The sequence below is a fragment of the Corvus kubaryi genome, unplaced genomic scaffold, assembly GCF_017639235.1.
Source record: "Corvus kubaryi isolate FWS band 111438036 unplaced genomic scaffold, C.kubaryi_AGA036_p1.0 37398, whole genome shotgun sequence".
In the NCBI taxonomy this organism is placed as follows: Eukaryota; Metazoa; Chordata; class Aves; order Passeriformes; family Corvidae; genus Corvus; species Corvus kubaryi.
Genome location: NW_024581137.1, coordinates 23,872,682 through 23,886,145, shown reverse-complemented (window position 1 = coordinate 23,886,145; position 13,464 = coordinate 23,872,682). Strand labels below are relative to the sequence as shown.

Below are 13,464 nucleotides of genomic sequence, written 5' to 3'. Positions count from 1 at the left end.
GAATTCTGATCTACTTCTCAATACAGAGCTTGAGCTGCAATCTCCAGCCTCGCAAGACTAAGATGGTGACTCACAATGTAGATTTCTTACACAGTTTCACAGTTCACTGTTAACACGCTTTCTGCAGGAAGGTACTGTAGAACCTTTTAATTTATTTTACATTTCAATATTAATATGGCCTCACTGTTGTATTGAAGTTTCTCACAATTTTTAGTATTTTCTAACATTTATGTCATGTAGAAAGTCAGTACCATCTGTATTTTACCAACTGAAGCAAAAGCACTGGATTTCCTGCACTTCAAATATGATTGTGTGGCAAAGCTAGGATCGGAATTCCTATTTCCTGACTTCCAGTCCAATGCATTAAGAGCAAGAAATATCAAATAAACAAAAAGCCCTATTAAATACACACTTATTTTCAAATTATTGTGCAAAATCTGCAAGGCTCTTAAGGAGGTTTTCTCTTAATGGAGAAATGAGGGTTTATAAAAGAAAAAGTAGTATTTCCAGAGATCTTCATTCGCATACTTTCACTATATCATAACCCGTCCCTAAATAAACAGTGTGCTACAGTACTAACAAGAGCATTTCAAACAATTCAAAAAATTATTTCCCATTTTGTTTTATTTTTCCTTACATCAACTCCAAGATCCAGAAGATATTTGACTACACTAATCATTCCACTAGATGCTGCAGCATGTAAGGGTGTATATGATTTCTTGTCTTTGCATGTCACTTCAGCTGTATGGGTCACGAGTAATTTCACAACTTCAATATGACCTAAAATAAAAAAGAAAAATAAAATGAAGCATCATTTTTTATTAACCAGCACAGGTTTGCAAACTTAGTAATTCTAAAATTGTTATAACATATCAAGACATTATTCCTTTGGACCTTAATGTGAAAAACAAAGAATTGTTCCTGTTTCCTAATCCTATAATAAACTATAAAAGCAACACAAAGTAATCATCTCCACACATCACACCCAATCATAGCATTTACATTGCAAAAATAAATTTGTATACTCAAAACACAGTCTTGTCCTCTGCTTACACAGAAGGGGTTTTTTTAAGACTTGAGAACTAAAGAGGCAAAGTAACTTTGCCATTATTAAATATTTACTGCAAATTTACATTAACAACTTGAGAGACAATATGACTGTCAATCTTCCACCATCACCCCAATTCCAAACATGCCCATTAGGATTTTTAAATCTTAGGCAGAAACTTTGAAAAACAGATGCAAATACAAAAAGAAGAAAATACTCTACTAGTACATAAAAATATATCCCTCCAGTCCAACTTCCTTTACCCATAAAACATTTAAAATGTTAAGCCACATCATACAGGATTTAGTAAAGCTCTATTTTAAAGACTGACTCAGATGGTCTTTGAGGAGCTGCAGCCTTTTAAAAGCATCAGCTGCTCTCCTAAGACAATGGAAGGAGAGTAAGAGTCGAGTTGGGATCATGAGGAAGGAGTGACGTGGGGAAGTTCCAGGCAGAAAAGAGAAGAGAGAGCAGGGAGCCCACCCTCAGGTGGTGGGCAGTAGCTCTCACTGCCAGCTTTGGGCCAGGGACCCCAACACCAACACCCATCACTGCTGCAAAGGGCAATGAGCTTTCCCCCTCCATGCCCACATGCTCCTCCTCTGCTTGTAGGCACTTGTGACACTGCCTGCGAAGAAGCCAAGAAAATTGAGTAACCAAATATCTGTCATTCTTGCTCCGTAGTTAATTTAACTGCCACATCATCACTGAAAACACATGGACAGTCATGACAAAGTCTGCAGAATAAAGAAATATGTGAGTTTAACAGACCACAATACACTTGGTGCTTTACCTCTGTAACTGACCCATACAGACACATGGGGCCTCTTTATTTTACCTTTCTAGTGACACCCTTTCCTTAGTTAAAGAAGTGATGAGGGGCACAGTGAATACTTATACTTATCCAGTCAGACATCTAAGTAGAAAGTATCAAATCCAGCTTTCAGTTTAAGTGCTTCACAAAGAGTGTGGGTCTTTGCTTTTTAAGCAGTTAAGAGAATTTGCAAAAGTTTGAATATAAAGTGCCTACCCAAAGGAATATAGACAAAGCTATTTTATAAACATGCAGACACTGTGATAGTTATTTTATGCTGCATACCCAACAGCACACAAAACACCATTTCACCTAGCTATACCAACAAAAATCATAAGACTTTACCAGTGCAATGTGAAGTGCTGCAATAATATTTCACTTAATTACCTCAGTACAGTAGGAAAGAAGAGAAAGAGAAATGCAAACATGATACTCATCTTCTGACCCAAATACAATGGGGATCAGAATGAAAACAAGCCCTACATGAGAGACAGAAGTACAAAAAATATTGAAAGCAGTGACAGGAATAGAGACAGTGAAGAGAACAGTGGCAGAAAAAAGTTTAAAGAGAAGATAAAAAACAAAAAAAAACACCCTGACCTGCATTGAAAAGGCAAGCAGCAATCAGTGGAAGACTCTCAGAGAGAAGAGCAAGGTACTTGACGTGAGAAGTGCTGCAGAGACATCCCAGTGCACCAATGAGGGCAACACCAGCACACAGGAATGTAAGTCCATTTGAGTCGCAGCTTTGCAGCTGGACAGCAATGGAGCCGGGTGAAAAGCAGGAAGGAAGCGAAAACAATGGATATAACCCTAGAAAGTTATTTATAGTAGAGTGACAAAAAGCATAACTTTTTTATTTTATGATCAGTTTTACACGGTGGAAAGCTTTTAAGGTGTTCTCCAAACAACTGGAGCAATGTACAATGGCTCTAAATTGTGAGAGAGAATGTAATTTTTTTTTTTTTTTTTTTACTTTGATTGAAGACTTTCAAAAGCTTTTTCTTCTCTGTTGTCTATAAGGATATTTAGGTAGATCAACATCAGTTAAATTACATTTTTCGTGCCCATAGACTGTTCATTAAGAGAGTTTCCTGCCAATGGTCTACAAAACAGCACTGATTAAAATTGGAATAAATGTAGCTTATCTGAAAAACTGAAGACTTTTCTCTCATCAAGGTATGCACAAGCCAGAAGGTGTCTCTGGCCTCTCACTGACACTTGTCAGTTTGCTGACATTTCATGCACCATTTTCATTCAACAAAATTTTGCAAATAACCACCTTCAGTAAGGTGGCTGGACAGATTGTCACAGACATTGCTTTGCAGATGTAAGTACATTAAAAAACACTAATGCAAAATATTGCAAAGAACATTAGATCAATAATGAAGATTGTTCTTTAACTTCTGAGGTTTCAAGCACTGGTATCGGTACCTGAAGTGCAATCTCATCCAGCTTCAAATATTAAATTAAGAACATTATGCTGTGATGATCACTTCATAATTCAATGGCACATTCAATTCTTTTCAAGTCTGATAAAAGGCAAGGAAGAACATTACTCTGACAGTATTGCCAGGGCATTGATCAAGACCATAAGAACAATAATTATCCTCTCCTGGAATAAGAATGGCAAGGCAAGAATTTGTCGTTTCAGAGATGAAATATTCTTTGAAAATACAATCCCTGAGGATGCTGTAACAATCCGCTGTTTCAGGTGCCCCTTGTATTAACTGCTTACTTTTTGTTTAGCATTACTGCAAAATTCTTCCACCTGTGACTAGACTTGCTGACTGAAGAACATAGTTCCTCCTTTCTGAAGAATAAAACTACTTATCTTACTTTTCTTTTTCCAACAAATTGATTTTCCTCACCACAAAATACACATTTACAAGACAATTTGAACTATACTATTGATTTTTTTTGGCAGACACAGATAACCTAAATGCTTACAATGCAAATATTTTTCCTAGAAATATGTAAAACCACAAAACATGAGATGATTTTTCTTTATTACTACAGTATTAATCAACTGAAATATGTACATACCCATATATGCTGCCCAATGTATAGCTCGTCTGTCTTTCTTGTCAAATGCATTAATATTGGCCCCTCTAGACAACAGTAAGCTGACCATCTGAGATAAAGAAGAGAAATCTTCTATTCATAATGGAAAACTTTGCTTCAACCGAGAAAACCATAAAAGAAAACAAAAATTTATGCCTTTTCAGAGCATTTAAATGTGCTGGGTTTTGAATATTCTGTACGTTTGAAAAAAATGGCTGTCACAATGAAGTGACTGTAAGGAACACAAAACTTGATGTCAACAACAACACTTCTCAGCTAAATATGGCAAAGCCATGAAATCTTTCAAATCTTCATGTTATTACTAAGGGACTACTGAGTCAGAGCTTAATACATATATTTCCTCCAAACTTCAGTGACAACATATTCTCTATGTTCACTATTTACTGAACAGAAAAATATCCTGTTTTTTCCATTCTAAATTTAGCTGTTACTAATTTAATTCCACTTAACTTGACAAATTTGCTTCTGTCGTAAGAAAAGTGAATACTGTAATAAACTTCCAATTAAATGAAGTAACATTTATTTTCCACAACCTTTCTGCACAGAAATGAATACAAAAAACAAATTCAAATACAAAATAGGCATTGGGGTTTTCTGAGGGAATTGGGGAGAAATGGTTTTAAACTCAAAAATGAAACATCAGAAATGTGAGGGACAGAATGATGAGTGGAAAACAAGTTAAGAAAATTAACTTTTACCTCAACGTGTCCACTGAAGGCTGCATGATGCAATGCAGTTCTGCCTGCTCGATCAGACACATTTACATTGCTTAGGAGAGGCACCAAAGCTTCAGCACACTTCACAGCTTTGTTTGCAGCTGCTATATGGAGGGGTGTCTGCCAGTTTTTATCACGAGCATTGACATCTGCTGAATGCTTTAACAACACCTGAACAGCATCCTGAAAGCATTTACAAAAAAACCAAGCCACTTAGTAAAGATCTCAAATGACAGCCTTGGATTTAAGGACAGTACAGTGAAAAACAACTCTTTACAATTTGTTCATTTGCAAACATAATCTTTGGGACACTTTGGGATTTGTACTTCATCATAAATCCAGACTTGGGGATGTTCTCAAGGACATGAATGATTTAACCAAACCAACCATTTCCAGGTCTTTAATCTAGTTCCTTAAGCCACATGGAAAATTGTTTTGTCATCACAACTGATTTCCAAAGTTTAATTAACCACCCTAGGATTTCTTCCATTAGGAGATTCCCTAGCCAAGGATTGGTGAAGTACTATGAACTTATAATGAATTTTCATCTATCTGCCAAGCAAAATTTTGCAACTGACCAAGTCTACAAATGGCAAAACTCAAGATGATTAAATGCACATTTAGAGAACCACAGATAAAACAGTGCACGGTCACAAGAAGTTTCAACATACACTGTTGCAAAACTCATGAAAACCGTTTCAAAATATTCCACTGAACTCCATCTCTCAAATGATTATTCATTTCCTTTTGTTACAAGCTGTGAAAATCTGACAAATAAGACTGTAATTCTTACAGCAAGATAAACAAATCCCATTAAAATATGCGCACGCAATTGGAATGCATAAAAAAATAAACGTGTTGGTAGTATCAACATGATGATAAATATTGCATTTTGCATCAGCTGTGTGACCTTCCCACGATTCACTAATTGCTTTTGGCGACTGCCAACTCAGTCACTGAGCATACAAATAATTGATTACCACTTTGAACTTAAAACATGTTACCACAAGTTGTTACTAGAGCTTTTGAATTACACTGTGGTACAATAGTAAAGTACTATTCTCAGCTGTGAGCAGAATGCTAACTCAGTATTGATCCTATTTATATTAGAATAAATCATATTTAAAATGTTTAAATTTCTTGTACTTTCCATAAAAAATTACATAGGAACAAACACAAAAGTGAAAATACTGCATCACAGGCTTGTAATTGAATAAGAAAATTGAATAGGTCTTCTTCTCTCTGAGAAACTGAAGTAGATTTAGTACTTTAAAAAACTAATTATATTTTAACTCTTGTATTTTTAACCCAAATAGTAAGAAATATCATATCAGAACAAGGAAATTTTAGAACAGCTATTACCTTTTTTGCAGAAGGAAGCACCATAACATTAGTATAAAAATAATGAATCTCATTTTTATGTGCATTAATGAAGTTCATGACTGAATCTACTTTGGGTTTGGTTTTTTTTTTAATTTGCAACAGGCACACACAAATAAAAATGTGACTGTCTTGACATGAAGCTGCCTGAACTTGTGCAGCTGACAGCTAAATCCATAACTCCAGCTATTTTTTAAGTTTCAGTGTCCTTGTTTAATTGCAGCTGTCCTTACTTCAAGAGTCCAGAAGTTTTAATGAAATCATTATCAAGTATTTTTATTACAGCTTTTTATCCAGTGCCCCAAACCCATATAGGTCTGTCAGCTAGAATACAGTGCTTACACATATCAACCATGTATATGGGCTCCCACGATTCACTGTGTTTATAAATAGAGAATTCTGACAAGCGTCTACCAAACATCTGACTGGTTTACTTGTCTTGTTTGCCTTTGATTAATATTTTGTTTAAAATCTTCCATATTTAAAAATAACTATGGCCGTGGCTGAATTTCTTGAAGTTATCATTTAAACCCAGTTTGTTTGCAGCACTCCTCTGCCTCTGCAAGCATTACTGATGTGGAGAGCTTTTATTGTTCCTCAGCTCTGAAGAACGCAGCATTTGGTGCTTCGGTCAGCTCCCAAAGGAACAGCCTAAAAATATCCCAAGAACAAACAGCATTTGGGAATAAGGCGCCCTTGAAGATTCATTTTCAAATGCTGTTTTTTTGAATAACATGATCTCTACATAACTTTGCTATTAATGCTAGTGACAAAATACTGCAATTTATCCAGGGAATTCAAAAGCAAAAACTGAAACAAGGCTTATTTAGACAGCTCATGGATCAAACGCTTGAAGCTCAATGCTTGTCAAAACTAAAATATTCAATTCTATCTTCCCAAACAAAAATTTACTAATAAAAAACCTTTATTTGAGACGTACTGAAATGAGCATCAATTTGATTCAGGATCTCAAAGGAGATGGTTTTGCATAAACTCTTCCACATAACAAGCTCAGCATTTCTCTGTTTGTTTTGATCTTCTACAGGCATTTAAATTTTTTATTAGGACAACCACCACAGAGAAACAATAACAAAGTGATTTCTTGCATTATTATATTCTCACAACTGTATAACTGGAAGACTTCAAGAAAGTCTACATTCCACTTAAAATTTTTTAAGTGATATTCAATACTATTAATTAATCACTTTTTTAAAAAGACACTGGCAAGCCTTTATAGAACCTTTTATTTCTTCAATGCCTGAACAGATAAGCATGTAAAAAAATAAAGAAATGCAAAGAACATGCTGTAAAAGTTGTTCTAAATCTTAATTCATCTGTACTTCCCTCCTGCTGAGCCATTCTGGTTACCCTAGGAGAAGTAAACTGGACTTGAGGACGCTGCACGCAGAGTCCTCTGCTGGGGTAGTCACAGAGAGCAAAGCTGAGAACTCAAAGTTTATAGCTGTCCTCCTTTCTTAGTGCTCAAGCAAGAGATATACATATATATATACCCTCAACAGGCCAAACCGCTGCAAAAATGTTCTGCAATTCCAAACATTTGGAGTAGCTTCACATTTTAAAAAATGAACAATGGGCAGAAGGTAATTTGAGATGTCTTGTTGTAACACAAAGTAGTCAAAAAGAGCAACATACCTCACTACAAGATGCTACAGCTCTATGTAAAGGAGTCAACCATTTGCTGTCTTTGGCATTAACTCTAGCTCCTGTAACAAAAAATAAAAATAACAGAAATTTAAAATATATTTACAAATTGACTGAAATATTTTCAAGAACAGAGATAGAACTACTGGAAATTACTTATTCTAGGCATTTCTTTGCATTTTTCATGCAAAAAATTGAAAACGAATCTTTTCTCCAGCTGAAGTCAACTCTTTGAGGAAATACTTTTAAGACTGCACCAATAATACTCTTCCACATCAAAATATACTTTTACACTAGGTCATCCTCTATAATCTTTTGCACTTCCAAAGCCACATAAAAGGCTGCTGTGTAAGAAAGACGAATTCCTTGCCTTCATACAGCAATAAAAATCTCATAGTTTCCCACTATACTTGAAATTCTCCATTAAAATATAGAAAGACGCTGCATTTACTCCCCATGCCTCCAGTTGCCTTGTGGTTGCCATATCTGATGGACAGGTATACAGAATGAGGATGATTCTTCTACTGGGACTTAGTCTGGGAACAAATCTTCACTACTCTAGCAGGTCACCAAGCCCCACCCCCGCCAGGACCTCCTGGTCCTCCCTTCATGACAGCCACACCTCTCTACTTCTGAAAGCACACTCAAGGAACAGCTGTCCCTGTCCCCAGGAAATAAAGCTGCACAAACATCTCTAAGGGACACAAGCCTGGGTTTGGATTTTAATTATTTCCTTAATGATAAAAGGAAAGAAGGGTTTGGGAACTTCTTTTCCCTGAAGGAAGCAGCTGAACTACATTTTAACTTCCAGTGAACTCCAACAAACAAGAAAACTTAATGATTAAGGTTAATAACTTAATCTCTTACTGATATACACACATATATAACCTCGTAGGATGTTTATACCCTGATTGGAAATTTATCCATCTTTATTTTGAAACTTCTGAGATTTTACAGGGATAGCTTAGACAAAATCTTACATTCCAAGAATCTTACATTCTTGGAAATACTGTTGGAAAGAACAGTAACATTAATGCTGATTAACTGCTCAGGCTAAACATAATACTGGTATGTCAGAACCCACTGCAGTTTTTTCTATGCAAAGAACAGAAAAGGATGGAAGGCCAGTAAGAAACAAGATGCCAAAAGCTTGGCAGGTCAAGTCAGGATACTCAACTGAGAAACAGGGTATTTTGATCCAAGGCCTGCACCCACAAAGAAGTCTCTCCCAGTCCACCTGATCAAGAAACATAGCATTGTGTACAAAATCATGGTTGTATATACTAAGCAAACCAAATATCTGAAGTCAATTCTCTTGAGTTCTGAATCAATCAATGCCTTTCAGTCATAAGAACAGAACACGGAAGCTGATGCAGGATCCAAATTTACAGTTTCATCCAGGTCTTCCAGGCACTGGACAGAGACTGAGGTCTAACTGCTGGCTGCAATTTCAGGGATTTCCATCTTTCCTTATCTAAATTTCAGAATAGGATGTCATCCTATTTTCCTAAGTGCAAAAGTTTTTGAAAAATAAGGCTAATAAATAGGGAAGAAAAAGTCCAAGTCCACTTGAAGAAAACCCCTGTAATCTAAAAGAAATTTAAGAGATACTGCAAGTATCTGTTTTTGTCAAACATCCTAAGGACCCAGTGGTGCATTGCACCACATCATGTGCCATAGTGTACTGTACTATATCAAGTCTTGCACAGAACTCCAGCAAAGAAAGAATTTGAGTATTCTAAAAGTCACTAGAAATCCTTCCCAAAAGACAGTAAGTGATGAATGACATCACAAATATAATGAAGTAATGATTGGTAAGTGAGAATGTAATCAATATATTTCAAAAGTATCTGTAATTCTTGATTATATTCCAGGTAATTGTTGGCCACATCTTGTTTTTAGCAGATGAGAAAAGCAAGAGCCAAAATCATACTCCAAGCTCCACCTGACTTCACATCTAGCCAACAAACAAGGAATAAAGACTTTCACAGTCTGATTTCTATCTCTTACTCTAGGACACAAATGTCTTTAAAGCATTTGAAAGAACTTGAGTGAGTTAGAAAGTCATTAATTACCATCCCGATTTTCCTGAGGAAAATGCATTTGCAAGACTTGGGGTCAGGTCAGAACCATCCAGGTAATGAAGCCCAAGACAGGAAAGGAAACGTGCCCACCAGAAGTGGAGAAATGCACATTTCCACTCCAAAACAGCAGCAGTTACCTAAGCTCTAGCTCTAAGTGAAAATGTGCTTAGAGGCCAAGCAGTGTTTCTGTGTTAAGATTTTATTGACATTTCTGGTACTTTTAACACGGCCTAAAAACTATACCAGAAGAGAGAAGAAATAAATATGAAAAGATACTATACAAAAGGCTTTCACAATGGTAAGTTAACCACACTTGCTAAGACTAAAAGAAAAGAGTATGTGAAAGTAAGAAAGAAAATCAGCATTAGCCAGAGAAATGTCTAAGGAAATTTGAAGTGATATCTAAAAGGAATATGGTCCTCTCAAAAGAACAAAAATAACAGCAATATATGCCCCCCATTCCATAAGTCACCTTCCACCCAAAGAAACAAGGAAGCCTAGGTCTAGCACACTAAAACAGTGTCATGTACAGATACTAAATTAAGTTAACTTTTCAAATACACAAAGAATTGTAGATTCTCAGACACGGGAAAAGCCAAAGTTGACTTTTGATAACAAATCTGAATCTCTGATGGACTTACTTAAGAAAGAACCACCAAGCTTGTTTTTTCCTTCCACAACAAAAACTGTTAAAAAAGTTGCAAATTTTCTATATTGAAAGACAAAGTTTTTAAGCAATAATCAGAATAAATGTACTAACAAAAACACATATGCATTTTTAATGTGGGAATTGGGTGATCTACAGCTCTAGAGACATTAAACAAAATAACATTTTTAAATTAATAGAGAGATACTTTGCCCTTAAATTTCTCCAAGAAGCCATGCTGCCACGAATCATTTAAATTTCATAAAGGAGCTTCTCCAAACAGCCTTGCATCTGAGGACATAATTCTCCTCTCGGCTGCTCTTCACTGCCTAGTACATGATTTGGGGAAAATGTCACTGTTCCTCCCTGACCCTTCATGGGCTTCCTCAAACCTATCACAGTCCTACCATGCAACAGTGAGGGAGTTTACAGCCTTGATCATCTGAGGAAAAGCTCTACTCCATACCACTGCAAATAAATGTTATAAAATTGTATTACACTTCTACCAAATAACTTTTGCTTTAAGATATTGCTTCACAGTTTGCTGAAAGACAGTCTGAACACATGCATGTGTATAACCTACTGCACAGGACTGCCAATGCAATATTATCCCTGTGAAGCTCAACCTGCTGACATGTTAACCAGGGCATTTCTCACATTTCAAATGCCAGCTATGAGCAGTTTGCTTTTTCAAAGCACAGTACAGTGTATCTTAATCCCCACTGCGCAAAACAAAAAAAAAACCAAAACAAAAAACAACCCAAACAAACTGCTCTTCTCCCCCCTCCCTGCCTCTGTCCCTTGGATCTTCCAGACTTCAAGGGCCTGGTCTTAACATGTTTATTAGAACTTCTCATTTGTTTACTATAAGATTTCTTACATTTCAATTATTTTAATGCCGTAGAGTTTGCAGGAAAAGGATTAAGGGGCTTGTCAGAGAGAGCAGTCACAATGCTGGAATAGTCAACTTGAACTTAAGATCCAATCATGTAAATGACCCTCTCCTAAAACATCACCTTCCAAACAAAGCAAATTATTCTTCCATGTTGGTGCAGTAAGCCAAAATATTAAACAAGATCACCCCTTTCATCACTAATTTTGCTAGTACAGCCCAGTAAGTTTACACATCTAAGTAAATATAAAAGCAGGACTTTTGCTCTGCAAAACATGGGGTTGGGGGAGGGAATGAGAGAGAAGTATTACATAATTTTCTTCCCTTGTCCCTGAATCTTACATTTCATCTTGCCAAGTTGTACTCACAAGACTGACAATTAGAAAGACGTTTTATTTAATAATGTATAGAAACTACAGAAAAGCTTCGTGATGCTTACTTCTAGCAAACTTATGTTTCAACAGACACATTTTCCAGTTGAATACGTGCACTGATTTACAGAATGATCCTGGGGAGTTTAATTCTACCAGTCCACGTGTGGCAATTGCACATTTAAATGTGCTATTAGCCACCAATTCCTGAAACATACGTTTCTACATACTTCTTGGTGTCCATATCCTTACATTCCAGTAAGAGCTAGCATCTCAACCATCTCTTAGAAAGACAGACAAGGAACGACTGAGCAGGAAATGCTGCAAGGGGCAACCACACATCTCTTCCTTCACCCATAAACTGCCACACAACTCTTAGCACTGCCTTGTGTCTCACACCACCTCTGTGTTCCGCTCACAAAAACTCTTGCTGTGACACTCCTCCCCTGCTCCCCTGCACCAGAACTCTTCCTATTTGGAAATGTCCTCAGAAGACTAATGAATGCAGTGGCTGAATTACTTATGTGTCACTAGTTGGAAATAGATTAAAAAATACAACAGAACTGACAAGATATTTTCATCTTTGCTCACAGTACTGACTTAAGTAGTCAATTGCCTTCCACTGTTCTGTTTGCAGTCTGTATTTTTAGATTCTCAAGGATCGTATTTTCCTTTGTTATTGTACAAGATGTGCTAGTGACTGAGCAATATCATAACATAAGCAAAGAAAGCAAAAGTGTTTTCATTCAGTTATGCAATACAGACACCCAGTGTTCAGTATCTGAAGCTCTGAAATGTCTATTTAGGAAGAAAAGATGTAAATAAGATCTTTATAGAGTGCATTTAAGAAAGTAACAAACTTTGTCTTAAAAACAAGTATACTGTAATAATTTTAGGAATTATCTTGGAGAAGTTAGGAACATCTCAGGTGTAAATCCCTGAGAGTAACCACTAGTCCTACTGTAATTAAATTCTATTTAATTATTTTCCTGACAGGTAGTAATATGTTCAGAAGTTCTTCCTTTTGAATGATTCACTTTTTTATCTAGAGACCTTGGAAGTACTCAAACTGGCAAGCAGAAATTCTCAGACTCTACTGAAGAATAAATAGATAGAGAAGAAAACATTTCCTTAGACAGAAAAATATGCAAACAGTCAGGAGGAGACACAGAAGTTTTTAAAGCAAAAGAAGATTTGAGATATGAATTGGAATAACGAGTAATAGAAATTGGGTGTAATTTCCTATTGAAAACTTGGATACATGGAAAATCATTGCTGCAAAAATAATGAGTAAGACCTTATGGAGAGAAAGCCTCTTGCTATTTCAAAGCTAAATGCATAGCAGAAGATCTACAGCATAGTGAAAAAATCTAAGAGGAACAGGTCTGGAATCTTTTGTCAAGACAAAATGATACTTCAAGAACAGTTTTTATTTTTGTTCCTTAAGAAACAAACAAACAAAACCCCTCACAAACCCCAAAACAACCCCACAAAACAAAAACCAAAAGCACATGGAGATACACTGGCCACAAAAGGGAGGAAATCCACAATCAAGTCAAACCCATCCTTCCAGGATTTTACTGATTTGTCAGTATAAGCCAATTTCCTTTTAGAATGTCATAGTTTCTGCTGCTTCTCAGCTGCCATCCCCTTGAGCTTCAGCGAGCAACATGAGGTTCTCTGACTCAAGCTACTGAGAAATTCTATCTTCTCCTGAGTCAGCTTAATTTTCTCTCCCAAAGAACATCAGAGCTACTTTCTCCACA

General features: G+C 36.3%; 1 protein-coding gene across 5 annotated transcripts in view; it reads right to left on the bottom strand.

Annotated features, from left to right (window-relative positions):
• The window catches only part of ANKRD28 (ankyrin repeat domain 28), a 119,026-nt gene that overhangs the window by 34,651 nt on the left and 70,911 nt on the right, over positions 1-13,464 (bottom strand). For all 5 annotated transcript variants that reach the window (XR_006018544.1, XM_042043501.1, XM_042043500.1 and 2 more), the window contains 4 exons: positions 7,697-7,767; positions 4,646-4,846; positions 3,909-3,996; positions 638-780 (listed from right to left, as the gene is read on the bottom strand). Coding sequence is in view for 4 of the 5 variants with exons in the window: in XM_042043501.1 (XP_041899435.1) it covers positions 638-780; positions 3,909-3,996; positions 4,646-4,846; positions 7,697-7,767 (503 nt within the window). In the remaining variant the exon portion in view is untranslated. The remainder of the gene's footprint in view (positions 1-637; positions 781-3,908; positions 3,997-4,645; positions 4,847-7,696; positions 7,768-13,464) is intronic.